General features: G+C 48.1%; 13 protein-coding genes across 15 annotated transcripts; 7 read left to right on the top strand and 6 right to left on the bottom strand.

Moving 5' to 3' along the window:
* Positions 1-160: 160 nt before the first annotated feature.
* Positions 161-2,221, bottom strand: TrAtP1_002893 (uncharacterized protein). 2 transcript variants are annotated; one of them, XM_014087314.2, is made up of 6 exons: positions 2,087-2,221; positions 1,374-2,033; positions 1,200-1,296; positions 878-1,134; positions 514-824; positions 161-445 (listed from the first exon to the last, which is right to left on the bottom strand). In XM_014087314.2, the coding sequence occupies exons 1-6, from the start codon at positions 2,173-2,175 to the stop codon at positions 393-395; spliced, it is 1,467 nt and encodes a 488-aa protein (XP_013942789.2). In that variant the 5' UTR covers positions 2,176-2,221; the 3' UTR covers positions 161-392. The 2 variants fall into 2 exon arrangements, with proteins under 2 accessions (XP_013942789.2, XP_065967731.1); XM_066111653.1 differs by having other exon boundaries at positions 1,374-2,221.
* A 376-nt stretch (positions 2,222-2,597) lies between these two features.
* On the top strand, positions 2,598-3,713 carry TrAtP1_002892 (uncharacterized protein; the record flags this gene model as incomplete). Its single annotated transcript, XM_014087560.2, has 2 exons — positions 2,598-3,324; positions 3,406-3,713. The coding sequence occupies 2 exons, from the start codon at positions 2,598-2,600 to the stop codon at positions 3,711-3,713; spliced, it is 1,035 nt and encodes a 344-aa protein (XP_013943035.2).
* A 176-nt stretch (positions 3,714-3,889) lies between these two features.
* On the bottom strand, positions 3,890-4,750 carry TrAtP1_002891 (uncharacterized protein; the record flags this gene model as incomplete). Its single annotated transcript, XM_014087559.1, has 1 exon — positions 3,890-4,750. The coding sequence occupies one exon, from the start codon at positions 4,748-4,750 to the stop codon at positions 3,890-3,892; it is 861 nt and encodes a 286-aa protein (XP_013943034.1).
* Positions 4,751-4,789: 39 nt separating this feature from the next.
* Positions 4,790-5,431, bottom strand: TrAtP1_002890 (uncharacterized protein; the record flags this gene model as incomplete). Its single annotated transcript, XM_014087558.2, has 1 exon — positions 4,790-5,431. One exon carries the CDS (start codon positions 5,429-5,431, stop codon positions 4,790-4,792), a length of 642 nt encoding a protein of 213 aa, XP_013943033.1.
* A 1,660-nt stretch (positions 5,432-7,091) lies between these two features.
* On the top strand, positions 7,092-9,388 carry TrAtP1_002889 (uncharacterized protein). 2 transcript variants are annotated; one of them, XM_066111651.1, is made up of 3 exons: positions 7,092-7,594; positions 7,663-8,849; positions 8,904-9,388. In XM_066111651.1, exons 1-3 carry the CDS (start codon positions 7,312-7,314, stop codon positions 9,240-9,242), a joined length of 1,809 nt encoding a protein of 602 aa, XP_065967729.1. In that variant the 5' UTR covers positions 7,092-7,311; the 3' UTR covers positions 9,243-9,388. The 2 variants fall into 2 exon arrangements, with proteins under 2 accessions (XP_065967729.1, XP_065967730.1); XM_066111652.1 differs by having other exon boundaries at positions 7,663-9,388.
* A 430-nt stretch (positions 9,389-9,818) lies between these two features.
* TrAtP1_002888 (uncharacterized protein) lies at positions 9,819-11,072 on the top strand (the record flags this gene model as incomplete). Its single annotated transcript, XM_014087556.2, has 1 exon — positions 9,819-11,072. The coding sequence occupies one exon, from the start codon at positions 9,819-9,821 to the stop codon at positions 11,070-11,072; it is 1,254 nt and encodes a 417-aa protein (XP_013943031.1).
* A 1,390-nt stretch (positions 11,073-12,462) lies between these two features.
* TrAtP1_002887 (uncharacterized protein) lies at positions 12,463-14,657 on the top strand (the record flags this gene model as incomplete). The annotated part of the gene is made up of 9 exons (XM_014087555.2): positions 12,463-12,653; positions 12,708-13,111; positions 13,172-13,770; positions 13,863-13,954; positions 14,008-14,061; positions 14,112-14,241; positions 14,304-14,392; positions 14,446-14,499; positions 14,555-14,657. 9 exons carry the CDS (start codon positions 12,463-12,465, stop codon positions 14,655-14,657), a joined length of 1,716 nt encoding a protein of 571 aa, XP_013943030.2.
* Positions 14,658-14,928: 271 nt separating this feature from the next.
* On the bottom strand, positions 14,929-15,759 carry TrAtP1_002886 (uncharacterized protein; the record flags this gene model as incomplete). The annotated part of the gene is made up of 3 exons (XM_014087345.1): positions 14,929-15,102; positions 15,165-15,344; positions 15,418-15,759. 3 exons carry the CDS (start codon positions 15,757-15,759, stop codon positions 14,929-14,931), a joined length of 696 nt encoding a protein of 231 aa, XP_013942820.1.
* Positions 15,760-17,536: 1,777 nt separating this feature from the next.
* TrAtP1_002885 (uncharacterized protein) lies at positions 17,537-18,629 on the top strand (the record flags this gene model as incomplete). Its single annotated transcript, XM_014087554.1, has 3 exons — positions 17,537-17,983; positions 18,048-18,158; positions 18,216-18,629. The coding sequence occupies 3 exons, from the start codon at positions 17,537-17,539 to the stop codon at positions 18,627-18,629; spliced, it is 972 nt and encodes a 323-aa protein (XP_013943029.1).
* A 21-nt stretch (positions 18,630-18,650) lies between these two features.
* TrAtP1_002884 (uncharacterized protein) lies at positions 18,651-20,250 on the bottom strand. The gene is made up of 3 exons (XM_014087553.2): positions 19,738-20,250; positions 19,479-19,673; positions 18,651-19,419 (listed from the first exon to the last, which is right to left on the bottom strand). Exons 1-3 carry the CDS (start codon positions 20,224-20,226, stop codon positions 19,126-19,128), a joined length of 978 nt encoding a protein of 325 aa, XP_013943028.2. The 5' UTR covers positions 20,227-20,250; the 3' UTR covers positions 18,651-19,125.
* Positions 20,251-21,148: 898 nt separating this feature from the next.
* On the top strand, positions 21,149-22,038 carry TrAtP1_002883 (uncharacterized protein; the record flags this gene model as incomplete). The annotated part of the gene is made up of 3 exons (XM_014087552.2): positions 21,149-21,216; positions 21,281-21,386; positions 21,468-22,038. 3 exons carry the CDS (start codon positions 21,149-21,151, stop codon positions 21,894-21,896), a joined length of 603 nt encoding a protein of 200 aa, XP_013943027.1. The 3' UTR covers positions 21,897-22,038.
* A 348-nt stretch (positions 22,039-22,386) lies between these two features.
* On the bottom strand, positions 22,387-23,810 carry TrAtP1_002882 (uncharacterized protein). Its single transcript, XM_014087551.2, has 3 exons — positions 23,624-23,810; positions 23,400-23,559; positions 22,387-23,353 (listed from the first exon to the last, which is right to left on the bottom strand). The coding sequence occupies exons 2-3, from the start codon at positions 23,485-23,487 to the stop codon at positions 22,488-22,490; spliced, it is 954 nt and encodes a 317-aa protein (XP_013943026.1). The 5' UTR covers positions 23,488-23,559; positions 23,624-23,810; the 3' UTR covers positions 22,387-22,487.
* An 802-nt stretch (positions 23,811-24,612) lies between these two features.
* Positions 24,613-27,518, top strand: TrAtP1_002881 (uncharacterized protein). Its single transcript, XM_066111650.1, has 3 exons — positions 24,613-25,325; positions 25,374-25,963; positions 26,016-27,518. Exons 1-3 carry the CDS (start codon positions 24,675-24,677, stop codon positions 26,770-26,772), a joined length of 1,998 nt encoding a protein of 665 aa, XP_065967728.1. The 5' UTR covers positions 24,613-24,674; the 3' UTR covers positions 26,773-27,518.
* The last annotated feature ends 50 nt before the right edge of the window (positions 27,519-27,568 follow it).

The following is a 27,568-nucleotide window of genomic DNA, read 5'->3' as shown; positions in this document are numbered from 1 at the left end:
GCGGAGAGTGATAACAGCAGTAACAGGAATGACAATATTGTAGCGGCAATAATAGCAGCAGTAGTAGTACCAATATGGATGAGGACCTAATATCAGCAGTGTTGGAGTATCAGCATTAGTAACAGCAAGAGAGTACCCTTTCCAATAGTAGAACTGTAATGTTGGCTAATCTTTTTACAAGGAGTGTATAAAAGTCTAAATATAAGAAGAAACCAGATAAAAAGCAATACAGAGCCGCTCGAATACCCTCTGTGTTACATATTCTGCGTTTACTAAACTGCATCAAGCTCTGATTCGAATACTTAAATTTCCGTCCATTTTATCAATAAATACAGCAACAGGGCCGGACATGCAAGAATTACTGTATCGGTAGACAGTAATGCTATGCTACTTTACGAGGCCATTGCCATAAATTGCCTTGTTTCAAGAAGTTGTAAATAGGAGGCTACAGATGTGGTCAGAAAGAGCATTTATGGCGAGCCTAGTGCCAGAGGTTTAGAGTACTTAGCATACCAGCAACACGCCATCTCTGACTTATACTGTGTAAGGAATTTTGCACCGAGAGTGACTGTTCCTGATGCTTGGCATCATTCGTTTCTTGATAGATGAACGTCGCTGTTGCTGCTGCTCTGTAGAGCCAACTGAGAAACAGAGGACAAGTCTCGTCAGCCGTGCCTCGCTCTCCGGCCAGATATTCGTCCGCGATGATTCGTGTCTTTTCTATTTCCGAGAGAACTAGCTGCCTTGACTTGCGACTCTGTTCGTCCGTAAGACGTGCCGGGGTAATACCGTCAAGATAAGGAGTATTGATCAGTAATAAAGCACTAAAATTTGTCAGAATCATGGACTTTGCGAATCTCGAGATGGATAGCCATACTTGCTACAAAATCCAACAGGGCAACACAGAAGAATCCCTCTTTGGGCACTTTCTTCCTCCACTAGATTACTCAGTGACAAAATTGTTCGATTCAGCTGATCGAGATGCTCGAATTCTAACTGTAGACCAGCTCTAAGGTTACCCAGGTATTGGAAAACCTGACTTAGGAGATTTATAGCTTGTGCTGTTCGAGCAAAGCTGCCTGCCTTTAGTTCTGTTGGGTTGGAAAGTCGCTGGGGCTCTCTGGGCATGGCTACCTGCATTGTTTTAGTGTCCAGTGAGCCAGTGCCAACATTCAGGTTGCAGCGCGCGATATCCTTACCAGTCGATCCCAGTCGTCATCATCCATCGGTAATGGCTGGTTACTCTTTGGACCCTGAGTGCTGAGCTGGCGCCCGTGAACCCCGATATTCAGAATACTGCCCATAGTTGTTAGTATGCTTTAAGAAACGTGAGGATTGATGTTACATTGCATCTGGGCTAACGGCACACATACTGGTCAATAAGGAGGACTCCCCACCACACTCGGACTTTTTCCTCTCCGCCTGCACTCGTGAGATCAGCTCTGTTTAGTTCATCGATTCCGAGTGCAGTTCCATATCTGGCACATGTTGAAATGGTAGAAAAGGCGGCTGGATAGATACCATGACCCAACTCATAGAGAGCAATCATAATGCCTGCTTGGACCATCTGGAGAGTAAAACAACCGGCCGCCTCAACCAAGAAGAAAAATTGTTTAGTATTAGTATACAATTCTGGTGGGCTCTTATTTTGGTTCGGTATTGATAAAATTAATTTTATAGACAGGAGAAGTAAGATGGAATCTGGGTCTTGTTGATGGAGCGGCCTATTGGATACCAGATTATGGAGGCGTATGCGAGAGATGACTGGTATCCAATGATGAACATTTTTAAAATAGTCGGCAACTGCAGACTTGAATAAAGTAATGTCGTCAAGATACTCCATTATCCGATTAGGAATTGCAATTCGGCCTTGGGGGATTTGGACGCCACAACTTTCGAACATTATGGGGTCGATAAAGAAAGAAGATGGAAATCTATTAGTCAACACTCCAGGGCTAAGTTGATCATTGTTGCTGGTAGTTCCGGGGAGCACCGTGACTTTGCGTTGCGGATATTTGCATGGCCTCTTCATTCTGCGTAGCAGTCAGTTCTCTCTTTGGTATGTGATGAGGACCAGACATTATACCGGATACAGGCGGCACATTCTGGCAGCTGTTTGCTGCACCGCTTCTTACGCTTCTGGCATGATTGGCAGGAATAGGCCGCCAGAGCCATGACAAGTATCCCGGAGTGTGTAGATGCGAAAGAAAAAGGTCGAGAGTTGAAGGTGGATAATTGGCGGGGAAGGCGGACATAGGGCGGCCGCGTTTATAAACTGTCGGTAGTTTCGGATAAGGCGGTGCCGTGTCCGCACCTCGTTCCCCTGACGGTCAGAGTAGGCATTAGGGAGGCCATAATGCAACCTGTTTGAGATATAGTATTTATATATTTTTAGATAATTATATCATATGTAGTAACTAGAATGGTAATTAAAGAGGCTAGCTCTTTGTGAGAACATACTCCACTCCAAAGTTTGCGATTGTAGTCTCACGTAGAGATTCATCTATAAAAGATGCTGCTCCTAAGACTGTGCATCATGCTTTTCTTACTTGGTATGACTATCGAGCAAATCATTCAGCTACTATTTATTTTACAACATGACCGATCTTAAGAAAAATATTCCCAAAGGTGCCTTGGTGATTGTTACTGGTGTGACTGGTTTTGTGGGATCTCACATTGCAAAAGCCCTGCTCGAGCGCGGATACAGAGTTCGCGGGACCGTGCGAGATGTAGAAAAAGCTGCCTGGCTTGTTAAGAGCGTCCTGAAGGATTATGCCGACACTGGTAGATTCGAATTTTGCTACATCCCTGATATAGCGGCAACCAAAGCCTATGATGAGGCTATCCAGGGAGTCTCAGCTATCGCCCATGTAGCCAGCATCCTTAGCATGGATCCAGACCCGACGAAAGTCATCCCAGCAACTGTCGCCGGCGTTACTTCGATCCTCAATGCAGCGATGAAGGAGCCATCGGTCAAGTCCTTTGTATATACAAGCTCTCTCGGCGCCGCAACAATGCTTGCACCTGGCAATGAAGCTTATGTTACGAAAGGCACCTACAACGACTTCGCTACCAAGGCTTCTTTGGCGCCCCCTCCTTATGAAGCTGGGCGCGGTATGCTCACCTACATGGCCAGCAAAGTAGCAGCTGAGAAGGCGCTGTGGAAATTTGCTGAACAGCAGCGACCGCATTTTACAATTAGTTCTGTGGTGCCGTCAGTCATTATAGGAGAGGCGCTCAACAAGGTTCATAACGAAGGCGACGGGGCCTGGGTGAGGACTTTGTATGACGGTAATACAGTTTTCTGGAAGTCAATGCCTGCTAGTAAGTTTGATGCTATTTTAATAGCCCAGCAACTTGGCTTACGTTATATTCGAAGCAGCGTAACTAACTTATTGCTATTAGTCTTCGCTGTTGATGTCAAGGATGTGGCTGCAATTCACGTTGCCGCCATCTTGGATCCCGAAGTCGCAAACGCGCGCCTCCATGTCTGGGGTCACAAATGCAATGCCAATGATCTTTTGACCATTATGCGTAAAAACTACCCGCATCACGAGTTGATCGATGATCTAGCAAATCAGACTGTATTGAGTATCTCTGCCGACTTCAGCGAGCCGCTTGCGCTGTTAAAGAAATGGACAGATCAGAATGGATGGAGGCCATTGGAAGATTCTGTTGTGGAAAACGTAGAAAGCATTATAAAATTTGCATAAACGATGTATAGCTTCACTACAACCTCAAAGGCCTCGACTTGTATGGTAGCATATCAAAGCGTAGATTTTCTGAAACGTCATCCTTCTTAGATGGTCACTACAGCTATTAGTCCTTTAACAATTCCTTGACAATAGGAAACACAAATTACGTCAATGCCATGTCTAATGCAAAGTCTTTATTCAGCATTGAAATCTTCTTGGCAGTCATATGAGTCCGCGTCTCTTGTATCTCCACCTTTATAGACAGCAACAAGAGGATACAGGCACAAGTCCCGGTTTCCTGATGGACCAGAGGCGGCAAGAGTCTCTGGAACAATACCTTTCTCTGTCCAGTCAACAACTGCCTGGAAGGGATTTAACGGAGCGTAACCAGCACCGCCGCCACAATGTTGGGCACCTGGGGCGTAGAAGAAGCGAAAGTAATCCTTTGCATTGGGATCGTCATCAAGGACGCGCTGGTAATAGTCCCCCGTGGCAAGAGGAAAGATTAGCTCGTCGGACAAGCCATGCCATGAGATCATCTTGCCACCGGCTCGAGCAAAAGGTGTTAGATCCACCTCATTGGTGCCTATAATATGCTCGTACTTTGCCTTGCACTTGTCAAAGACGTCAACGAAGTCGTCTACAGTGAGAGCAGTTAGATTGGTGGTGGCGTCACCCATACACCACCGGCTGATCCAATCCGGAGGTATGGAAAATGGGGCAGGTTTGCAGTCTGTAACGTTTGTGCATATGGTGTTTGATAAGCCAGAAAACGGTGTTCCTGGCAGAATCCCCCACCAGATGAAATCTCCGTTCTGGGTTCGAGGCCCTTGCCATGTCGCCGCGACTATCTCAGCGTCTGCCTCGGCAATCATCAGCTCCGTGCCTCTGCAGTCTACTTGAGTGCCAATCATGGACTGGGGGTCGAATTTGCACGCAGCAAAGTTGCTGATGACGCCGTCGGTAACGCCGTCAAGACCGTCACAGGCGTCTATCACAGCGGCATTGAAGGCGTTAAAGATGCACTGATTCGGGTAGCGTTGACGGATATTCATCTGGAGAACACCCCAGTACTCGGCGACTATAAACCGGTCTCATTGTGCGGCGGGCGCTCCAGCGTAAATGCCATCATACGCTTCTGGATACCGCTGGGCCATCATCCAGCCCTGGCGGCCGCCCGTGGAACAGCCATTCCAGTAGGAGTAGACAGGTCCATAGCCGTAGTATCTGTTGGAGAGCTGCTTGCCAATGTCGGCGAGGTCACCCAGCGCAACGGAAGCGAAGTCGGTGAAAAGGCCAATGTTGATTTGCCCGTGAGAGTCCAGCCACCAGGAACTGGAGTCTGGAAGACGGGGATCATGGCCCGCATCTGTCATCCCAGCAGAGTAGTTTTGGCCAAGCGGCTTCATGAGAGAGCCAATGCCGCTATTTCCTGCCCATCCACCACCGCCAACTCCCTGAAATAGACCATTCCAGTGGCTCGCGGACGGCAGCACCACTTGAGTGTGAATCGTGTCGTTGTATTTGGGGTGCGTGTAGGTGACGATGATATTGCAGTAGTCAATGGGGCCCTCAGCCCCGGACACGGCGGCATCCGTAACCCGTGTGGCGTTGATTTGGAGGACTTTTCCATCCTTTATGTTCAAGTCATGGCTGAGGTAGTCCGGGTTGCAAGTCTCAGTAAGAGACTTGTAGGCCAACACGGCTTGGAATAGGTAGTCTGATGGATTCACCATGGCCGCATAGAATTAGGACATAAATTTATCTTTCAAATGAGCTTTAGCAGCATAATCGATACGACAGTGGAGGAAAGGCTGCCGGTTATATCATTGCCATTTCCCAGTACCCTTGACAGCCATATCTCCGCACGGCAAGTCTTTACGGCAAGTTGACCTGCGGCAAAATTCACCGTCGATTGATTCTAGTTTAAAAGATCCGAGGGTTCTGTGCATTGCAACATTGGTCTCGCGCTAGCTTCGTGTCGCTGCGGGGTGCCGAAAGGTAGTATTGGCAGGGGTAGAGTTGAAGTTGGATTTCAGGTGTCTCTCAACACCTGGAAGAATTGAATACATCGGTATCTACTGGCGCTAACATGCAAGTGCACTTATATCTTGCTCTAGAGACTATTAGAACATGGTTGTCAACTAGTAGCGGATGGTGTAACTTTCAGCGGGACTTACAGTCATCAACTTATATCAATATATTGGCTACGTAGAAAACGTGCATAGCGAGAAATTGAAACAATATAGGTGCACGATAACCTATTTCCCAATGTGCAGACTATGTTTCGCTTCGATTGGTATTTGTAATTTTTCGCAGTTAAATAGTAGGTCCAACTACAGGATTAGCTTCTGCTACTCAGATCCTAGCAGCCACATATGCCAGATTCAGTGACAAGCCTTCCCATACTTTTTTAAGCGCAGGTAATTGTATGGCAGTGGAACGAGATATCCGGCGGCTATAGACAAGACCGCTGCCATCCAGAAATTTGGATCGCCCAAGGCCACTACGCCACCCGTTAGATGGTAGTCGACAATGTTCTCTGCTGCCTCCATCGCCATCATCGATATCATACTCATGCCCATAGCAGTACGGACGGCCATAGGCCAAGAAAGTTGGTCTGCGCCGCGTCGGAGTAGAATGCTTTCCAGAATGATTGAAGTCGTGATACCAGATACCACTGTATCGTTGTTTTAGTATTAATTTATCTTCCCGTTGGATTTTACCAATTGAGGTGTATTGTAGTGGAACTTACTGGATGCACCCATGATTGTGGTCATCCCGAGTTCTGGGTAATAGGTTTGTAGCATCCACAGCGCTGAAAAGTCACCAACCGTACAGCCCACCAGGCAACGCAGCGTGTTGACTCCCGCTCGCCTCCAGGTGTGGCGGCATTTCCAGAAGGAGAGACGCCAAATCGACCGTGGCGGGGATGTCGCAGAAGTCGCGTTGCCCGCTTTGGTGGTATAGCGATCCGTCTTTTGATGCGGCAGAGACACTTTGATTCGATCCGAATAACAGGCTCGCCCTACAAGCGAAGAGCTCAAGAACCGGGGCTGCCGAGTGACCGGCAACAGAGCAGGACCTGGTCGCCAGCAGCGGATCATTGGTGTAGCTGCGTTCATCTTGCGGATGTGATTGGGTGAGACGTAGAAATTGGAAGAAGAGGAACCTCCAATGTTTTTAAGCTTTGACCGTTTTTAATGGCTGCCAGGCACAAATCGCGCAGAAGCCCGAGTTACTGCTAGATTTCTACAGCTGAATCCTTTGATTCCGGCTCGTCTCCACACGCGCTGGATGACAGGGCTCAGCAAGTTCCGACAATGCCTCTGACAAGATTAACAAGACATCCAATGGGTCATACATGTCTGAATACTTTGGGTCTGATCTTCAATTGGTTCGTCTAACGGGGTTTAGAGACTAACTGCATCTCATTGTCGCTGTAACCCCGCATCCAAATTGTAAGCTTAACTTGCGCACGGCAAAACTGGGGCTTGGCGGTATCGAAAGCTGTGTCAATTTCTGGTCTGTATGGACTGGTTTAGACATAACAACCCGGTACACAGCACTGTGCTCGCATAACCTTGTTGTGCATTCAACCCACGACGACTTTGCTATGGCGGCCAACTCTGTGGATGATTACCAAAGACTAATAAATCGAGCTAATGAATACCATAAACAAGCATTGTGGCAAGAAAAACTCCGACTGCTACAAGAGGCATTATTCATATGCGAAGATCCAGCTTTTCCAGAAGCCAATCGACGAAAACAGGAACTGCTTTTTGATGTAGCAGGCATTTGGCGACGATTAGGACAATATGATCGTGCCGAGAAGACGCTTCAGCAATCGCTTGAAGCATATGCAAGTCCAACTTCATCCTTTAGAGCCTCTGTCCTAGGTAAGACACTAGCTGCGATCATGCAAAAATAACGACATGTTTGAAGATGTTGATTAATGCGGTTTCAGGCGAACTTGGTGTCATGGCAAGGCACAACAACCGTTATCACGAGGCCCGAGACCTATTCCGGGAACAAGGTCGTCTGGCTCGCGAAGAACCCCCTAGTATTGAATCAGACGCCGAAATTTGTCGCGCAATTGGTAACGAGGGAATGTCGACCTATAATTTGTGGCAGCTTTCTAACCCACCTGATCCTGCTTTGCTCGATGCTGCATTCAGCCAACTCCAAGAGCGCATAACTCGAGCTCAAGACCTTCAACGACATATATCCAAAGCGGATCCTCGGTCTAAGTATCTTGCAATGGCGCAAACTTGGGAAATTATAGCCATGGACCGTTTGACACTTTGTTATATCGCTGCGGGCAAAACAGAAGCTGCTGTACAACTTGCAGAAGAGTCTCAACGAAAGCAATCGCGCCAGGACCCAACAGTCACAGCCTTTTCCAAATTTTACTACGGTAATGCTCTGTGGCATGATGGTCAAGCTGAAAAAGCATTGGAACAGTGGAATTCCCCATCTGGAACATGCAGCGCCCCCATGGCTCTCTGCAAGGAGCCAGGCAAAGAGCATAATGAGCATCTTCAGCTCTTGGCTGATGCTGGTGTTAATTTTGATACATACGATGAGCAAGGTTTCAGTGCTCTGGACCACGCCGTACTCAGTGATAGCCCTCATGCAAGGGAAGCAATCCCAATCGTTGAGAAAGCGCTGCGAAATGCTCTTCAGTTAGCCAGCAAGGATGTCGACAAAGAAATTTTGATCCGAAAACGGCAAGCAGAGTTGCGCCGCCAATACCGAACTATCTTCCAGGAGCATATGAGACCTGTGCTGAGGAAGAAGCCTAGCGGAGCTTTCCATGAATTAAGGAAAATTTATGCGAGATTCATCTCACAAGACACCAAGGAAAGGCGCATGTTTAGTCGATTTCACTATATGAAGTTCACCGATTTTGTGAACTATGGGAAACTTCCTATTTCTACGTCTGGTCTGGACAAGCAATTCTCTGACGCTATGGGTGAGACACAGAAGCCAAAGGAAGATGATTTTGTTATTTTTATTTCGTACCGCTGGATTGGCGGTGGAAATGGACCGGATGATGAATCGGGAACCCAGTGGCGCCGTATAATAAATGCAGTTGAGAAATTCAAGAAGGTTAATCCTCACCTTGACCCAGATTGTTTGGGCTTATGGCTGGTAAGTTGTATTTCCGATTTGGAATGATCTCAAGCTGACGTCTTGATTTATCAGGACTACTTTTGCGTTGATCAAGTAGATGGGCAGGAGAAAGAGCGTGGCGTTGATGCATTGCCGCTTGCAGTCATGCAGTGTAACGCCATGATCAGTCTGGTGGATGAGACTTATTATGAGCGAGCATGGTGTGCCGTAGAAGTTATGCTTATGCGTGCGATTGTCGAATCATACGGATTGCACCAATGGTGGGAGGACTGCGACGGCTCTTTCAAGGAGGGCGATACAAGTCATGTCCTTGATGTGGGCGACCTGAAACTAACAGAGGAGAAGTTGGACAGACCAAAGATTGACTTTTTGATGAGGCAGAGCAAACTGCTTGGGAGAGACGTTGTATGAGTCGCCAGAGTTGATCGCCGTTGTGAGGGGTTATCAGGCTTTATATGCCTTTTGGTGTAGGCAGAATAATGCATTTTAAATAAACGTTTTAGGCAGCACAAGTATTTTACATATACTTTGCAATAATAAACGGGGATTGCGAAATACTGAGTTACATAAAAGTGCATGTGATTATCAAGTGGCCCTCAACTTATTGGACATTCTTGGGGCGCAAGGCTGACTCAAACTGACCACCAAGATCTCTCCACGTCTTGCCTGCTTAGAGTCGGCGCCCATCCCAAATGCAGTAATGAGGCGGCTTTGTCCATATTTAGGCAACAGGCTCGTCCCGCCTTGCCGCTCCTTCGAGGCTTCCAGCGATCGCCAAGCCGCGCCACTTCTCTTAGTTTCCTTGTTTCTAACTTGACGTTATCCATATACATACCTATACATATAAAGCCCACGTCTTGATCCTCGTCTTTTACCACGATATTACAAGCAAAATCAAGACCTATAGTCTAAAACTGTATTGACCTTGTTTACCCCATCTCTGAGCCATATACGCACCAAGCCCAGGTCCAGAGCTGCGGCACAAAAATGGCTGCTGTCAAGACCCCGCACCTCTCCAATCCATGGACCGCTGACGTATTAGATGAGAATACAAGCATCACGACGTCGTCGCTTTTACTCGTACTCGCAGGCGTTGCAGTGGCTACTAAAGCGCCTAGTAAATATGTTCAACCGCTGGTTGAGTGGCTGCAGCAGCGTCAAAACACATCCGATTCAGCGAACGATCTTGATGATGCCCTTCCCTTCCGCGGGTGGCTTGTAGCCATAAACTCAAATCCCGAAAACTCCAATGCTGGGACGAGGCAGCTTGTCCAAGTCACTCTAGCCGTTGCGTTACTGCGAGAAAAGGCACGGGCCGGTCAAGACTTGAATGCAGCGAGTATCGATTCGATCTGGACCCCAGTCTACGATGCTATAATCACCGCGCAAGACACAGACCTTCAGTTCACTGTTTCCCGCAGCGCGCAGGGATTCTTGGCCGTCCCGCTGTGCAGTCTCGTCAAAGATGGACGCATCCAGGAGCTGTGGCGGCTTCACACGTGGCTCCCTGACGGGCAACGGGGCATCTCTGAAGAGGTGTGTATCCATGCCCACCAACCGTATGGACAGAGCTGGATATTGCTGGGATCTGGCACAGACTGCACCTTCAAGGTCGATACCCCTGACGATCCCTCCTTGACTACTCATGCGCTCTACGAGTGTTGCTATGCCCCGGCAGACGGCAAGCAGAATAGTACGGGATACCAGACCCACCAGATGAGTTCAACGATCAGGAACACGGGGAAACTCGTGAGAGTAACCCCGGTCAGTCGCGTACCGCATTCGCGTGATATGACTTACAGCGTTCCGGGCGGTGCCTATCATCGCTCAATCGTACCAGGTGGCAGGCTTCACGCTACACTTTTCGTCTTTGATGCGCATCGTGGATATGACGATGCAGCTGCCGTGCTGGGGCCAAAGGACGGCGGCGAGTGGGTTCAGCCGCGTGATCCAGATGGCATCACAGCCGAAGTCCTCGCTCAGATTGTCAACGCAACCCGCAAGTGGGAGCAACAACGTGGGGCTGCTCCTGAAGGAGATGAAGAACATGAAGATGTGATTAAATTTTATCGATTTTTTCGAGCCATGGGACTTCTCAAGGATGGGCGTGAAGAAAGTGCCTTCCAGTATTTGGATCCACCCAAGCGTTCTACACCAGCCCAAGCATTCGCTGGTAAGCCGTCTATGGGGCATCAAGAATACATCAAAGAGGGTATAAAGGGAGGGGTGGTTAGTTCCTGATGTTGTCAGGTCGATATACTGAAAGTCCACAATCTTCTTTTTATCTATCCATCAGGTAGTGAAGACGTCGATTTTAAAGGCGGCTTATTATCCATTCGGTATTCCAATTTATGAAGATGGTCTTGACACTATCTCGCTATCAAAAAAATCTAGCTAGCCAACATGTATGACTCATGAAGCTTTTGTACAAATTAAGTAAGACAAAGATTAAAATCTCGAATATCCGAATTGTATTCCACAACTAGTTCTATAAGCCGGTTCATGTTGGGGTCAATGGGCAAGTGGGAGTAAATAGTTGGTTTTAGTTACATGCTTTCTGAATAAGTAAGAATACCTACCTACCTAGGCAGAGGGGTGTCGCCGTGTAAGACAAAGCTGGATTCCAAATAGCACCCCTATTTAGACTTTAAGCTCAATGCTTCCACGGGAACTACTAGCTTATTTAAAGAGAAATAGTATACCTATTACCATTTCAGGCCTTGTTCAAGGATAGGTTGGCTTATGGGTTCGGCACTTCTCGGGGCTTTTCAATGAGTGGATCTAATACTTCTCTAGGCTTTGGTCTGAAAGATATCATCTCAACAGCCAATATGATTTCCTGGCCTTTGCAAAAACTCCTTGGACGGGCGCTGAGATTCTCCGGCTCTCCAAAGATTATTTTCACAAGACCTCTGCACATGCCCTGAGTCTCTATTGTAAAACCTTTCTCATAGCATGTCTTGATGAAGCTTTGTTCTTAAGCGAACGGGGGCGCGCCGGCTAGGTCAAATGATTCCGTAACTGGTCTCGCTGTGCTGTTATAGTAGCGGTCTGACAAGCCGGTTATCCGTGGATGTATTCATACGCGTGAGAGCCAATTCAGAAATTGATTCCCAACTCGTCAGCAAAATACCGTATAGGTACTAAGAGTGGCCTTATTAGCTAAATCCCTGCCCATGTCCCATGTTTATAAAGAAGTTATAAAGCATGCATAGTAATTTGGCCGATTTCACACTAAAGCTTCATTAGTAGATGCACGGGAAGCGGGACCTATTGCTCAAGTCAGCTAAGTTCGGATCTCGCAAGGCTCGTGTAACTCGTGGTTTAGCAGGCCGTAAGCTTATAGTATATCCAACTACCAGACCAATAGACCCTGTATAATCCTATTTTCCACCAACCATTGCCCATGATGGTTGGGCAGCTAGTGTGAAAGTAAAGATAGTGTCATGAGGAATCAACGATGGGCCCTCGTCCAAGAAAATAGTACCATGATTGTATGTCGCATGAAATATTGTAAAAACAAGGAGTATCGTCTCTTATATATGCATTGCGCCCTGATGATCGTTTACCTAGCACAGCCAGCCTTAGCCTTCATTCACCTTGAGTTAACGAACAACAGAAAGCCTTGGCAATGCTCTATTCAAGTCTTGCATGTCTCGCCGGCCTTGCAGCAACGGCTGCTGCTCGGCCAGGCCAGGATGATGCTGCTGCCCCCAAGAGCGAGGGAAGATTCAAGCTTCCTTTTACCAAGCGTGCAACTACCACAACAAACAGCAAGATAGCCAGCCGAGCCAAAACCGGTGACGTGCCATTTAACTCTCTGTATATTTGACTATATCGACGAGCAACGGATGGAATGCTAACGTGATTAAACAGGTGGTCTATGCCGATGCAAGTCGGTACACCTCCTCAGACCCTCGAACTCCTCCCTGATACAGGCTCCGGGGACTTCACCATTGAATCGGACCTCTTGGCAGCGTCTCTACGCGGAACCGGCCCCATCTACAGCCCCGGGTCCTCGTCCACGGCGCGTCAGCTGCCGGGATACACCTACTCAGAATGCTACGGCAGCGGATACTGCGATTCCGGCATTGTCTACACCGACGTCTGCACTCTGGGCGATGTCACAGTCACAGGGGTACCTATCCAGGTCGTCAACAGTGCGTCGTCTAAGGGAGGAGACCAAACGGGCAACGTAGGCCTGAGCTTTGGAACACCACAGGCTGCGAACCCAAGGGGTCCTTCAGGCTTTCTCTGGTCCATCCGATCAGCTCTCGACTGTAAGATCCCTATATATGTCGATTTTGGAAACGTCATTTAGCTAATAGTTGTTTGACTAGCCGGCGTCTTCACTGTCGCATACGATGATTCGACCAACTCGGGCGAGTTCGAATTCGGATATGTCGACCCTTCAAAGTTCACCGGCGCCATGGCCTACGCGCCCCTCGATGTCTCGTCATCCAGCGGCGGCGAATGGATCACAGAATTTTCGGGCTTCATCGTCAACGGCACCTTCATCATCTACAGCTGGCCCGTCATCCTCGACACAGGCACTGGTGGCTCCGGCGTGCCCCGAACCCTGGCCGACTACTACTTCTCCCAGGTGCCCGGCTCGACATGGAACAGCGCCTGGAATCAGTACCAATATCCGTGCTCCGAGAGCCTGCCGGACCTGACGATTGGTATCGGAGCTGTCACCAAGTTTACCCTACCGGGAAGTGGCCTGGTGGCGTTTTCCCTGGACGGCACCAACTGCCTTTCTAAGCTGGGCGTCAGCAACAGTTCCCCTTATTTTTTTGCCCAGAACCTCATGGAGGAACTCTTCATCGTCTTTGACTTTGACAATGCCCAGATTGGCTTTGGTGAAAAGCCAAAGTCTGGCTCGCCACCCGGCACGGGTATCACTTCTGGAGCTTCGGCGCCTTCCAGTTCTGGCTCTGTAAGGCAACCCTAGTCTTCTGCTGTCTTTTCCCTATTTCATGATATTCTGTTTCTTCTACTTTTTGTGATTTGATGCCAATTTTTGTTCAGTCGTATGTTTGCTCCGCCTCCGGATTCAAAGGAACGTGCCAAAACATCCCGTGGCCAAATTTTGCCTGCAAGAACCTGGCTGGCAGCAATGTGTAAGTGAGCATCAAGAAAGTAACCGCTATCAATGCTAATTGAGATTGAGTAGCAACTATAATGTCGAGGCTTTTGGTCCTGATGAGGGATCTTGTACTCTCTACTCGTGAGTCTCTCGTCTCTATCTATCCATGTACATTCGCTAAACGAACCCAGCGACTCCATCTGCGAAACACCCATTTCCTCTCTGCAGGGTGTCAAGAACCCCGGCAACTCCAACATCAACAACAATGTTGGCAGCTTCATGTGCACAAACCCCGCCATAAGCGCTTCCGGCAGCGGCACAGTGAGCTCTCTTTGTTCTAAACGAAAAGTCTATGCACCCTTCCCGTTCTAATATATTTGTAGATCTACCTGTGCAGTGCGCAGAACTGGGGTGGCACTTGCAACAACTACAACTGGTCTAGCTATGGCTGCCAAACCCTGGATGAGGCTCAGTAAGTCAGAGCACATTTAAAATGGCGGAGTTTATTGCTGACACGTACCCCAGCATGAAGACAGTCGGTTCTGCCGGCCCCAACGTGGGCTCCTGCATGTTCTACGTGTAAGTCATTCCGCATATTCACAAAGTTGTATGATCAGAGCTCTGACTCTTTCAGCGATGCTCACTGTGGCTATCCCGCCTCTTCCACGCCATTGCAAAACCCCGGCACGGGGACTCTCAGCTATGGTAACAGAGTGGGAAGCTTCATGTGCATATAAAATAATCTCTCGACGTGCTATGTTCATACAGAGCTAGATAAATGGTATAATAGTAACGTTGATTCATGTAGCTTAAAGATAGATCACGGTTCAGCTTGTGATAAAACGTGATGTCTCTTCAAAATAGTGCCTACGGTCGGGGTGCTAGATAACTATTCCCTTACCAAATTGAAACATTAAAAATTAATGCTATTCATCTATCACTGAGACTATACACAGCGGTATGTGCCAATTCAATTACTGATACGCTCGCACTTTAGCACTGATCTGCCTAAGAGTTCAACTTGGACTCAATAAAGGAAATAGCGTTCTGGCCATAGACATTGACATAGGCCCCGTGAGCGCTCGCATCATTGCCTTGGCAGCAATAAGGATCGGGAGAATCACAATAAGACTGAATTTTAGATCCATTACTGCATGTGAAGCCCTTTGGGCGCGCAGCAAACTATTGCAGAGGAAGTCAGTCAACAAATCACGGAGGAAGCCAAGTCTCTGGTGTAGACGTACTCCTCCAAGCCTGCAAGTTCCAATCTCGTAAGAAGCCCCGTACTCAAATCGAGGATCTCCCATGAAAATAGCTGCTTTGACCATTTGTGCAGCGCTTGCGGAAATGGGAATAGACGTGTTAGTGATTCCCGCGTTGGGATCAGGTCCTCCACATAGGGCGTTGTCTATAATTTGTCCGCCCTGCATTAATTAAAGAGAGCGTAAGCAGAGATAATATTAACACAATGTTTCTTGAAGGTATAATACAACGTACCTGTGAGTATCCCATCAACACCAACTTGGTATTTGGACAATTGTTGTGAAAATTATTTACAGCCGTAGCCACGGCGGCAGTTCCCTGTTTTGCCGAGTCGCCATATGCAACTCCTCCGCAGGAACTTTGCCCGCCACAGGCTGGATAGACAATTGCCTCGGACGTGGCGCCAGCGTACGTGGATTTCAGCTGGTTTACCAGAGGGAGGAGGAGGTCATAGCCATTACTTTGGGGAACGGTGGTGCCTCGGGCACCGAAGATGTGAACGGCGGGACAGGATTGTGCAGTTACTAGAGTGGCCAAAGCCGCAAAGAGAAGCGCAAGGCTCAAGCGTGACTGCATTTATCTTTTGGTTCAGTTGTGGTGCAAATGATACAAGATGTGAGGCAATGGCGTTATGACGAGTGAAGCAAACGTCTATGTCCAATCCTTTGTTTTTAACCGCATGCTAGAGCCAGCCCATGGCCTTTACTTTGCAGTCAACAGACAGGAAAGTCAAACCACTAGGCCGAAGCATAGTAGTAACACTCACCATTTAGCCTAAAAAGTAAACATTCCACTCTGCATTTACTCAGCATCAGTATAGGGCAGCTCGAGTGTGATACTTCCCAAAACAATTCAAGGTCAAAGGGGATAAGTAGGAGATTAGAGTTCTCCCAAATACGTAATGATATGTAGCTGGACAGAGTAGCAATTATATTTTCCCATTTTCCCAGCCAATTTAGCCTTTGGTAGTTCCTGCATTCTTACCCATATCAGGCTCGAGTTGGTCAACCATCAGAAGGTTATTTAAACACCCGGTAAAATGACTGGATTTCTTCAAAGCTACCCTGCTGAAGCCGCTATTATACCATTATCAAGTCTCACACAATGTACAATAACAAACGGAAGAACTCAAATTTTCTTCTAGATACCCTTCTTAGTGAGAAATACATTTCTTACAGATCTTTCAAGTACACTTCCAATCCAGTGCTTTTAATGGTTGGAGCAAGGTATTGAGAGGGCTATTGCTATATTTAGATCTGTTGGACGGCCTTGTGTCAAACGTTGTACAACTAGGTGCTTTCATAAGCGAATAAAGTTTATTAATATTCTTTGGCCTATTAATAAAATTCATGTACGCTGTTTTTAGTAACTTATAAGCTTACTTTGCAACCCTGCCGATACTTATGCCATTGGCCATTGGGAAATCTGGCATCACTTGACCGGCATTTGTATGACTTCCCCGCGTTTGACGCCCCGGGCTTAGCACCGGTAGGGGCCGACAGGCACCACTGAGGATAAAAGCGTTGCTCAATGTAGGATTGGTTCAACCACCCTTTGTACACGGCTAATGCCATCAAGGGAATCATTTTTATTAAATATCATACCTCAAGTACGTGTGATAGTAGTAAAAGTCCTCGAAAAACGGGTGGCAGCATCTCTTCTCGGATTGGGCCGCATAAGACAAACTACCCAAACGGGCGAGCCAACCAACTTGAAGTCCACCAGAGTTTATTAATGACAACCTGGTCCGCCCTAATTGGGAAAATGCATCTATAGTTGTAATATGTAGGGACCGCGTGCTTTTAGCCTATTTCTTTTTTAACATTATGCATATTATGCCTAATTTATCTTTATTTCTTGGGCATCCAAGGATCTGTGGCATCGCTATTAGCTGCAGTGCCCTTTGTGCATCGGGGTGCGCTCGCTGAGTGGGGAATAAACAATCAGAGTTCAAAGAATAGTATTCCATGCTTCATATTGCGTAGCAGTAACAGAATTATTTTGTATTTCCATTTATCAAGAATAATCCCTTTATTTGTAAGACGAAAAGAAATGGCGTTGCCAAATAATTAACCGCTGGCTTGGCAGGTCCTCGGCTCTAATTTTCTCTTTGTATACAAAAAATGTCACGGGAGAATAGCAATTTTTGGATCAAATCAAAACACCGGGTATGTTACAAGAATTACTAGATTAGGAAAATTATGTACCGACGTTGGGTTAAAGCTTCGGGAGCTCAGGAATAGGTATATAAACTGGCCTTTACCTGTGATAAAGGCATGTTCTGAGAATCAGCTTTTTGTGCATCAATCTTTGCTTGTCCCTCTACTTCTGAAAGAGACTTCGTTCCGCCATAATGTTGTACACAACACTGCTTTCCGTGGTCTTTACCATTGGCAGTGCTGCCGCCTCCCCTATCGAGGAGAGACAGTCCACATCGCTGAACACCAAGCTCAAGGCTCATGGTAAGAAGTACTGGGGCACTGCTACTGATCAAAGTTCTCTATCCAAGAGTGGCATGTCAGCATTCGTGCCGACACAGTTTGGCCAAGTCACTCCTGAAAACAGCATGAAATGGGATGCCACTGAGCCTTCACGCGGCCAGTTCAACTTTGCTGGCGCAGACTACCTGGTCAACTACGCCCAGCAACACGGTCTGTTGATTCGCGGCCATAACCTCCTCTGGCACTCGCAGCTACCATCTTGGGTGTCAAGCATCACCGATAAGAATACCTTGACATCGGTCTTACAGAATCATATTGCCAACGTTGCTGGCCGTTATAAGGGAAAGCTTTACGCTTGGGTAGGGACTTGGCGTAACAAGCTACTTGATTATCATGACAGTGCTAACAAATAGTCTCCGGTAGGATGTTGTTAATGAAATCTTCAATGAAGATGGAACTCTCCGTCAATCGGTCTTTTACAACGTTCTCGGTGAGGACTTTGTTCGCATCGCTTTCCAGGCAGCAAAGAGTGCCGTAAGCGCCCCCTTCCACCTGGCTATTAACAGAATTAAGGTCTGATGATGATCCTAGGACCCTACCGCAAAGCTATACATCAATGACTACAACCTTGATGACCCGAATTATGCCAAGACCAAGGGCCTGATCTCCTATGTCCAGAAGTGGCGCTCTCAAGGCATTCCCATTGACGGAATCGGCAGCCAGGGCCATCTCAGCGCTGGTGGAGGGTCCAAGAACGCAGCTGCTCTCAAGGCCCTAAGTGCTGCGGCTCCGGAGGTTGCCCTCACCGAGCTTGATATTGCTAGTGCTCCCTCCGCTGATTATGTCGCGGTCGTTCAGGGATGCCTTGCAGTGTCCAACTGCGTGGGCATTACAAGCTGGGGCGTTCGTGATGTCGATAGCTGGAGGGCTTCTTCGAACCCCCTTCTTTTTGATGCCAACTACCAACCGAAAGCTGCATATAACGCTGTTATCAGTGCTACGTAGATTCCGAATGGCTCAGAGGCTGTCATATTTATGTTTGTGTATTTACTCAGTGTCTCGTGGAAATATTGAGCTTTTCTATATTCACCTCATCTTAGCCATAGCTTGACAGATCACCTTATGCTCTTTGTGATGAGCAACCTGGCACGCCCGCCCACAATACCTAACCCCTTTGCATCTCCCGCACAGCATCAATGGTACAGAATCCTTTCCACAATTTACACATCGAGCTAGCGGCGATAATAAACTTCTCTCATTCCCGCTCCCGCTCTCCACTGCCTCTAGTAAGTTCTCAGCTCTCTTTTTCGCCAGCATCAGTACCCGCTGTTCGCTCAGACTAACATGCGCCGCCGCCCATGCATTCCCACCTAGTGGGTAGACGCCCTTTGCGAGCTGCTTTTGTAGCTTTTCGAATGGAGTATTGAAGCCGTCAAGAAGAGCACTGATTGATTCTACCAAGAACTGTAGGATCTCCACTTCCTTTGAATTGCTGATTTTCTCATTTGTATCGAGTTTCTGAAGCGCAATGGCTGCGAGGTCTGATGCATCCAGTCGCTGAATACGGAGATATCGAAGGACACTCTTCGGTAAAGGATCGATGAGAGTAAGGGGGGATGGTAGAGGCTGAGTCCAGTCCAGCCGATGCCCACAATTTTTGCTTTTGCTCGTAGAAAGGCGCCATAGGGTGCGTTGAAAGAACGAGATCATAACTATCATTGGGGTTTTCTGGTATAACAAAGCCATAGAGACGTAAAAGGCGATTGTTTGGAATAGACCCGTAAGATATATAAATCTGAGGTGATAGTCTCCGATTAGCATATAAGTTAGTGCCAGGAAACACGGTGAACATACTTGGTCTCCGATTTCGTAGTCCTTTCCTGCAAGAACAGAGAGGTTTCCAGACGAGGGATCGTAAGCATGACACTGCTTGACCTCAGGCGAGTGGTTTATCATATCAGCAAAGGGCGCCAGAACTCGAAGCGGTTTTCCATTCGGCAGTACGAAATCCATTGCCCGACTCCAGACGGTGCAGAGTGCCCATTTGTACTAGAGGAAAGGGAAGCTTTAGTGGCTGATTCGCTACAATAAATCACGCGTTCATGATACCTACGTCTTGGATGGAGATTTTGGCGAGTGGGAGAAGATCAGGATGCTGTGTGAATACTCGCATAACTAATACCCTGTAGTCGTCCTCGATTCTTTCTTCCAGTTGCTTCGTGATAGTATAGAGTGAAGTTCCCGCACAAACCTCCAGCTCATCCTCGTTAAAAAAGATGCTTGAAGAGTACCTTGCGGGCATCGCCGCCACATGGCTTCGCGGGCCCTCGTATCCATGCTCGCGCAATCGTACAAAGAGAAGATAGACAGCTAGAGTATCCTCGACTGACAAGGGTGGTTGTACAGAGCGAAGAACTGGCCCGAGAAGAGGATCGCTGTCTGCATGTTCAACCGTCCAGAGGCTATCACCTGGAATCGTGAGGATCCGTTCTCCCTGCTGGAAACGCCTCCGAGTTCTCACACCACGCCCAGTGACAGGGAATTCGGCAAGCTCCAGGTCGTTCAGGCCTGCCGCCCCGGATTCGTTCAGCCAGTCCTCCATGCGAGTCAGATTGGCGAGTGTGGGTGGAATAGCAGGGGGAAGAATGCGCTAATTCGTGATACTACTAAAATCTAGATGCGCCGATTTTGGTGTGGGCCAAGGATGACATAATCACAGTTCATTGGTCACGAACTACAGCGAAGTATGTGTGAAATGTTCTTTAGAGAAGAACTACTACCACCAAACCTAACTTACACCAAAATTCAGACTTTAATGAACAACGCAAGAATTGAAAAAGCGGACATAATTGAGCAAAGCAGCCAAAAGAAAAGGGAGGAGAAAGAAAAAGAGAAGAAAGGAGAAAGAAGAAGAACACAGAAGAAGGAGAACAAAGGGAGAAATAGAACAAGCAGAATGGGAAAAGGAGGAAAAGAGCTGCTTTGATTGCTTTCGTGAACGCTTCTAGCAGGCATCGGCCTTGTATTACAACAGTGTATTTAATTTGAAAGTAGTATTGCGCGGCTTTATTGATGCCGTGGCGCTTCGAAACCAGGCGCTTCAATATTGACGCTCAGCAGAGCTAAATAGGGGGCTAGGTATTGAGACTTACATGTATGGTATTATTGCCTGTGTTCAGGAGTATCTCGGTGTACATGTATATAAAACTTGAACTGAACCCACCCGGGAGATGGACACGCCACCCAAGTACGCCTCAAAGCTATCACAAAGTTAACCTAATGCGTGCCAGCAGTCGTGAGCTATCTGGCCACTTATCAGTACACTCTAACGCAGCTCATTATCCATCATATATAAAGTATGCCCTTCTGCGTTCCCTCCCCGAGTAAATTTTATTCTTTACCATCATTCCTCTCGATCTTGCCAGAGACATTGTCTTCTATCTAGATATACCACGCACTTTCCATCCGAATATACGCAATACCGGCACACGATATCTAGCAGTCCTTTCGACTTCTAGCCAGCTATGACTCCAGTCGTCTATATTCACGGCCACTTTAACGGTTGTAACCTTGCTCTGGCAGAGGAGCTAAGGTACGTCGACGGCTGGCGTGCGATGTCCCCGATTCGCAAACCGGACTAACACCTTGCCAAATAGCAAATTGATGCCGAAAACAAAGATCATCGATGATAATCTCAATGTTGAACCTGCAAAAGCGTTTGCCAAAACTCTAGAGGAGTACCGATGCTTGCGCGTAGCGCTGGTAAGTCGCATGGCTCTCTGCAAACAGATCACACTTTCCCTACGTCTTGACTTGGTGGATTCATATTCTAATATATCATAGCGACGGACAAGATTGCAATCTATTTACAAGTCGGAGGAAGCCAGCGAAGCCACATGGGTCATGATCGATCAATTTGACCCTGAGGAGAACAGGGGCTCACTTGCCGCCGACTACGAGTTTGCCGCTGTCATGAGCCACTCGCCACTCATCTCAATCATCCTAAAATTCGATGTTGAACTTGCTTGTAAGAGAGCTAGGGAAAGATTCACGAATGGCACGGCAAGCTATGAAAGAGTGAAAGTCCTTGAGAACTTACGCATCAAATGTGAAACGGAAGAGGTCTTCCGTTTCCGGAATAATTACGAACTTGAGTTGGATGTGACTATGATGTCTCCAACTGAGGCGGCCGAGACGGTTCGAGCTCATATTCAGACCGTTAAAAGGCGCCTACAGGCTGAAGATAGGCGCTCATGGATTCGGATTTATTAGTGCGAACCTCGAGCTGTGGTGGCTGGGATCATTCAAGATCACATCAGGAAGGTTAAAGGGGCCATATGGGCTAGTGAGGAGGACTCGTACTGTGGAATGTAATAGTGCAACCCCCGTCCACTGATTGTCCGTGTAAAACTTCACCAACAAGATAGCGTACGAATAGACAATGTACAAACAAACATCAACAGCTTCAAAAATGAAGATATTAGTATACTCTGTAAATGATGACTGAACCGAGATGTTGGTATTCCCTGCTGGATCGTTGGCCGCTCCCGATGTCATGGTAGCATTAGTTTCCTCCCTATTAGTGACAGTACAAGAACCATGCAAGCCGTTGTTCAATCATTCAAAGTGCCATCTTACACAGCTCAAAGCTTCAAAGCTAGAATCCAGCATCGTGATCTTTGAATCACTCGCCGCCCGTGCCAAAGGCGCCGTCGAGCTTATTGCTGAGAGTATCTACATAATCTCCAAAGGAAGCTGCGTGCTCTATTCAACTATCCGCAATAACGTTCCATTTATTCTTGAATCGACAAACTCTCACTCCTCTGTTCAACTCGCCATAGCGTATTCATCATGTTCCACTGACTACTGCCCACCGTAAAGCCTCTGCGGGTTCTTCACCATGATCAAGTCCCACTGCTCCTCTGTTAGCCAGCTCTTTAGCTGTCTCAGCCATGCCCGGTCATCAACCTTTAAGTAAGAAGTTTCCCGAAGCGCTTCTTCTCTTGACCTGACCGTCATCCTCGGCGTGTGCGGCCAGTCACTACCCCATAGTATCTGCTGCGGATTCGCTTCTACTAGTGCTGTGACCAAAGGACGCACGTCTGTGTAGTCGGGCGCCAGGTTGCTGATTCGATACGGTGCGCTGATCTTGACGTACAGAGCACTAGACCGCACAAGCGATACGATATCAGAGAATCCAGGCTGTGAAGTTATATCGCCCCTGTACTCCTCTGGGAATGTGCTAGCAGCCTTAAGGAGAGCAAAGTGGTCGGTGACGATGGGGATACCGCTTGCAACGATTTCCTCCACGGCTGGCGCTAATTCGCCCCAGAATTCCGGATGTGTATGGGTGAAAGCCATGCTCCAACCAGGACAATGGCGTTTCAAGACTGCAGCATGCTCTCTCAACGCCACTTTCTGGCGCTCGACGTCGTGCATGGCGTTGTACTTGTAAATATTAACCCGAATGCCACGAATTGCGGCTTCTCTCATCTGTCGGAGTTCAACGGGCGTTACCTTCGTTGGGTCTATTACGCCGATTGCCATAGTGCAGCTTTTGCCCAACTCTGGCACGAATGATTGGAGGGATGTGCAGTCATTTCCATATGACAGTCCGTGAGTAAGGACTGAGTGACTAAGGCCTAGATCTGATTTCCATTCTGTATATTGCTTGACTGATGCCGGCGGCGGCGTGAGATGCCTGTCAAGAGAGTAGGGAAACCTGGAAGCTACGATAAGTTAGGACGGATCAAATTTGAGGAGAATTGCACGTACGCTCGAAGATATGATGATGTACATCCCATCCGCCATTTGGAAACAAGATCTCCTGTCCCTCTATGTCTGTGTCGTGGGCCTCATTCATAATGCTGATAGTTTGGATAATTGACCGTTGGCGGCCCTGAAGTCAAATGACCTTCAAGATTCAAGTTTCACTCTAGCGCGTACTGTAAGCACTGATTGATGGTAGCGGCAATAATATTCTGGGACTGGAAGCATACGCGAAATCCCCAGCTCAGAAGTGGTCAACACAAAGGGCAATACACAAATGAGATTAATGGGGCCGGAGCACTCCGGGCTCCACAAACGCAGGTCCGGAGTGAACATGACGCTAACCTCCACCGTTACCGGATCACAGCTGGGCAGAGCTAACCGCTGGGAAATGTGTCTAGGGCAAGGGATGCCTTTGAATGTGGACTTGGTATGGAGATGCCCGTGTAACGGTTAGGATTGCTGTATAAGAACTCCAGTGGCATGTGGAATGCCTTAAACTTGAAGGGGAAGCATGCTACAGGTTAGCGAGTGCTCACTGTTTATTATTAACATCACATGTAAATAAATGTCAGGCAAGTCAAAAGTCATGCCATTGAAGTCGGGGGTAGCTGTTGGTGTCGCCCAATCTACACATTGATACTAATTTATTTCAGCCAACCCGAGTTTGTCAAGATACGATAATAGCTGCGGTGTGGATATGTCAAAACTGTGCGGTCTCTTATAAGGACTCTGCTATCCACAGTGCGCAAGCGTTGATGGCTACACGCTGGCGGTGCTGTGTTCTATGTCTCCAATGCCTCCAAACCAGGCATTCAGCTACTCACATTCGATGCTCCACGAGATTTCACGTCAAAAGATGCATCTAGAAAGACGGCCGTGTTTGGAGACATCATGCATGGGTGCTCTTTGTGCGAGCGTTGCGGAGCAGTTGTCGAATGCAATGCGCTTCACGAGCCACAAACCGCGCCGAGTCCGTACATCAGCGCAACAACCGGCTTGGCGGTGGGATTTTCGGTTGGTGCCATCACCGCCTACTGCACGATGCCTTTTGACAAGTTCAAGACACATATACGGAGTATCGCGAACAAAATTTGTACAAAGGCTCTCTGGATGAGTCTGGGGGTGGATTAACGTCTCACCGCGTCTAGTCGGCTGCCCCCACGCACTATAATCGTGTAGCGCCTCTCCAGCACTTCATGCCATGACTTGCACCACTCAATATCGCACATTTATCATTGCTGTGCTGTCTATCCAGTCTCAATTTGCGCGTAACATGGGATGACTTCCAAGGTCCGCATCGCGTGCCGGCGATGCCGCATGAAGAGAATCAAGTGTGATGGCAGCATTCCAGCCTGCAGCAACTGCCAAAAAGCCAACGAGGTCTGTCTTGATGTTGACGGGCGAAACAACTCCATTTCTATTCCACGCGACTTTACCGCAAATGCTCGCGCTCGCATTGATTGGTTGGAAGAGCAGCTTCGTCACCACACTCCCCATGTGAATCTCGATGATGGTCCAAAAGTAGATTTCCGCCTCCAGCAAGTTGCGAGCCTCCCAGCGACGCTCGAAGCCAAGTCAGTGGAAGCAGAAGACGCCGCATCGCTTTCAAAACGGACTTTCGACGTCACTCAAGAGCAAACTCCGCCACAGGAGCAACCTTTCACGGCCGAAGCGCGCTCTGTGGCTTTGGATCTCGGCCTATTGAGCTTGGGCTCAGACTCCAGACAGCTCCACTATCTGGGCAGTTCTTCAGGACGGCTATTCACATCGCTCATCGGCCTAGGCTTGCCTGATACGACCACCCAGACTTCAGCAAGCAGTACCCCTAGCTCGCTCTCTCAATCCAGTCCTTATGGGAAGCCGGGTCCTTTTGCCTATGCAAAGCGTCAGAAAGAAGCTAGTAGGCTGGTTTATGATATCTTGCGCAAGGTAAACTCCCAGTGATCATAGAGAGGTGGCGTGGCTTACATTGCGTAGACTCTACCCGCTCGCGAAGACGCTCAGATTCTGCTGGAAACATACTTTCGTCACATTCACGCTGAGCACCCCTTCTTGCATCCCGGCTCCATCGTAGCGGCTATCGAAGCCTTGTATCAGTGCGCTGCTGCGGAGCCTTCTGCAGAGATTGGCTTCAATGGCTGGGTTACAGCAGTTGAGCCATTCGCGTACAATGGAGAATTCGCCCTTTCGCGAGGTGTAAACTGTACCTCCATATCCATCTTCACGGCGACATTCCATGTATTCATGGTTTTCACGCTGGCGGCTACCGTGAGGACCCGTCAAAGAATGTACGATTTTGCACCAGACCAGTTTTACCGGGCAGCAACTTCGGTTGCTCATTACTGCTTTTCAGACGCATCGGTAGCCACTCTGCAAGCCATTCTCCTTTTAGCCGTGCATAGTCTGCTTAGTCCAACAGAGATGAATATCTGGACACTCACATATACGGCAATGGCACAGTGTATCGACCTAGGACTGCATCGGATGCCCGCCGACGACAATGGCGCTTCCGACGCCGCAGCTCTGACTCGTAAAATGGTCTTTTTCAACGTATATCATCTGGATAGGTAATCCCACTTTTTGCAAGCCAAGGATGAACTTTCACTGACCGTCTCCAAGGTCTGTGGCCACCATCCAGGGGCGCCCACTGGGTATTCGGGATGAGACATTCGATGTTCAGCTCCCTAGTCTCCAGGATGTCCAAGCCGATGCCGCGGCTTTGACGTCTTCAAGCCAGGCTCCTGAGCTATCGATTCCTCCCATTGTTGCGTTCGCGATTCATCGCTTTAGGCTTGATCCCATCATTTCGGAGATCAAGTTATTATTCTACCATCTTCCCAGCCAGATCAGCGCTTATTCTTGGCCTGCTGACCATCAAGCAACTCAAACCGTGATTCGGCAGCGTTTGCAAGAGTGGCGTCACGAAATCAGCTCACTGTTGAATTTGCTTCCACAGGACATGATCGATGAAGATCACCAACTAGACATGCGACGGTACGAGTTGACAGCACAGAGTCAATTCTTCGCAGCTATGATTTTGTTATATCAGCCCTCTCAGATGATACCACATCCAGGCGAAGAAGCTTTGCTCATATGTTACCAGTGTGCAGTCTCCCGCATCAACATCTACAATAGCCTGTACAACGCAGATGGTCTTTTCCAAAGCTGGCGCGGCGTACAAGGAGTCTTCTCCTCAGGAGCAACCATGATCTATTGTCTCTGGACGTCGAGCTCCGTACAGAAATCTGTCCCACTCTCCAAGGCAATGACTGACCTGAGAACCTGCACAAACCTTCTCAGTGTTGGGGGGGGGAATGGTGGCCATCAGTCAAAAGAGGCAAAGAGACGTTTGGTCGAGCAATGGACGCGCTGTTGAAGAAACTTGATGAATCCAGGGCGCCATCACGAACGAAGAGCAAGGTCCGTAGCCATGATGAGCGACTCGTGCGGAATGCCCCAGAACAATCCGACGGAGAGTCAGCCAACTATGAGTCGCTCACACCCGCGACGAGTACTCAGTCAAAAGATGTGGATAGTTTCTGGGGAATCAGCCCAGCTCTACCATCCGGTTTCAATGATTTTTCCCAAAATGATGCCTCAACCAACTATGGGACGACGGACTGGACTGCTTTGGATAAATACAGCGATCTGTCGTTGCAATTCAACCAACAGGACGTTGACAGCGCGGTTTCCGAAGTGAATACAGAGAATCTGGACAGTACTGTTGAAGCCTTCATCTCTGAATTCTTACGGAATGACACAGCCTGGAACCCTTTCTAGAGCGCTACTATACCTTTTCAGATCGACTTCTCTCATGATCGAGTCGCCTGGTCGCATACGTATTTCGGCGTTGCCCAGCCCCGTGATATTGTAAGTGAGAGGTACATTGAGCTCGGCGGATTTCGCAACGGTATTTGAAACAAAAGATACCCATTCCTTTTCGCCTCCTGATTTGTCTGCATTGGAAGCACGATACATTCAAACAGAATTACGAGTCCCGAATGTTCTAAGAAATCCGGACCTGGCGTCGGTTGGCTTACTCCAGTTTTAGTGCGCCGGAGCCATCCACCAGAGGCCCGGAGCACTCCGGCCCCCCGAAAGTTGCAATAATACTTATCAGTGATGTTCTTGCTATAGTATTTCTTCTTGTTTAATTCTGTGCTTCACTATTC

This window comes from Trichoderma atroviride, chromosome 2 (genome assembly GCF_020647795.1).
Source record: "Trichoderma atroviride chromosome 2, complete sequence".
Classification (NCBI taxonomy): Eukaryota; Fungi; Ascomycota; class Sordariomycetes; order Hypocreales; family Hypocreaceae; genus Trichoderma; species Trichoderma atroviride.
Note: the sequence above shows the minus strand (reverse complement) of the source record. Positions and strands in the feature narration are given on the sequence as shown.

Excerpts from the sequence above, each read along its gene's own strand:
- TrAtP1_002882 (XM_014087551.2), bottom strand. The coding sequence starts at position 23,487 with ATGAATGAGGCCCACGACACAGACATAGAGGGACAGGAGATCTTGTTT. Across the intron at positions 23,354-23,399 it reads ACATCATCATATCTTCGAGC|CTTCCAGGTTTCCCTACTCT; the intron begins GTACGTGCAATT and ends AACTTATCGTAG.
- TrAtP1_002881 (XM_066111650.1), top strand. The coding sequence starts at position 24,675 with ATGACTTCCAAGGTCCGCATCGCGTGCCGGCGATGCCGCATGAAGAGA. Across the intron at positions 25,326-25,373 it reads TTTATGATATCTTGCGCAAG|ACTCTACCCGCTCGCGAAGA; the intron begins GTAAACTCCCAG and ends TACATTGCGTAG. Across the intron at positions 25,964-26,015 it reads AACGTATATCATCTGGATAG|GTCTGTGGCCACCATCCAGG; the intron begins GTAATCCCACTT and ends ACCGTCTCCAAG.
- TrAtP1_002884 (XM_014087553.2), bottom strand. The coding sequence starts at position 20,226 with ATGGAGGACTGGCTGAACGAATCCGGGGCGGCAGGCCTGAACGACCTG. Across the intron at positions 19,674-19,737 it reads CCAAAATCTCCATCCAAGAC|TACAAATGGGCACTCTGCAC; the intron begins GTAGGTATCATG and ends CCTTTCCTCTAG. Across the intron at positions 19,420-19,478 it reads ACTACGAAATCGGAGACCAA|ATTTATATATCTTACGGGTC; the intron begins GTATGTTCACCG and ends CTATCACCTCAG.
- TrAtP1_002893 (XM_014087314.2), bottom strand. The coding sequence starts at position 2,175 with ATGGCTCTGGCGGCCTATTCCTGCCAATCATGCCAGAAGCGTAAGAAG. Across the intron at positions 2,034-2,086 it reads GAATGTGCCGCCTGTATCCG|AATGAAGAGGCCATGCAAAT; the intron begins GTATAATGTCTG and ends ACTGCTACGCAG. Across the intron at positions 825-877 it reads CCTGTTGGATTTTGTAGCAA|TGCTTTATTACTGATCAATA; the intron begins GTATGGCTATCC and ends GACAAATTTTAG.
- TrAtP1_002889 (XM_066111651.1), top strand. The coding sequence starts at position 7,312 with ATGGCGGCCAACTCTGTGGATGATTACCAAAGACTAATAAATCGAGCT. Across the intron at positions 7,595-7,662 it reads CTTTAGAGCCTCTGTCCTAG|GCGAACTTGGTGTCATGGCA; the intron begins GTAAGACACTAG and ends ATGCGGTTTCAG. Across the intron at positions 8,850-8,903 it reads ATTGTTTGGGCTTATGGCTG|GACTACTTTTGCGTTGATCA; the intron begins GTAAGTTGTATT and ends TTGATTTATCAG.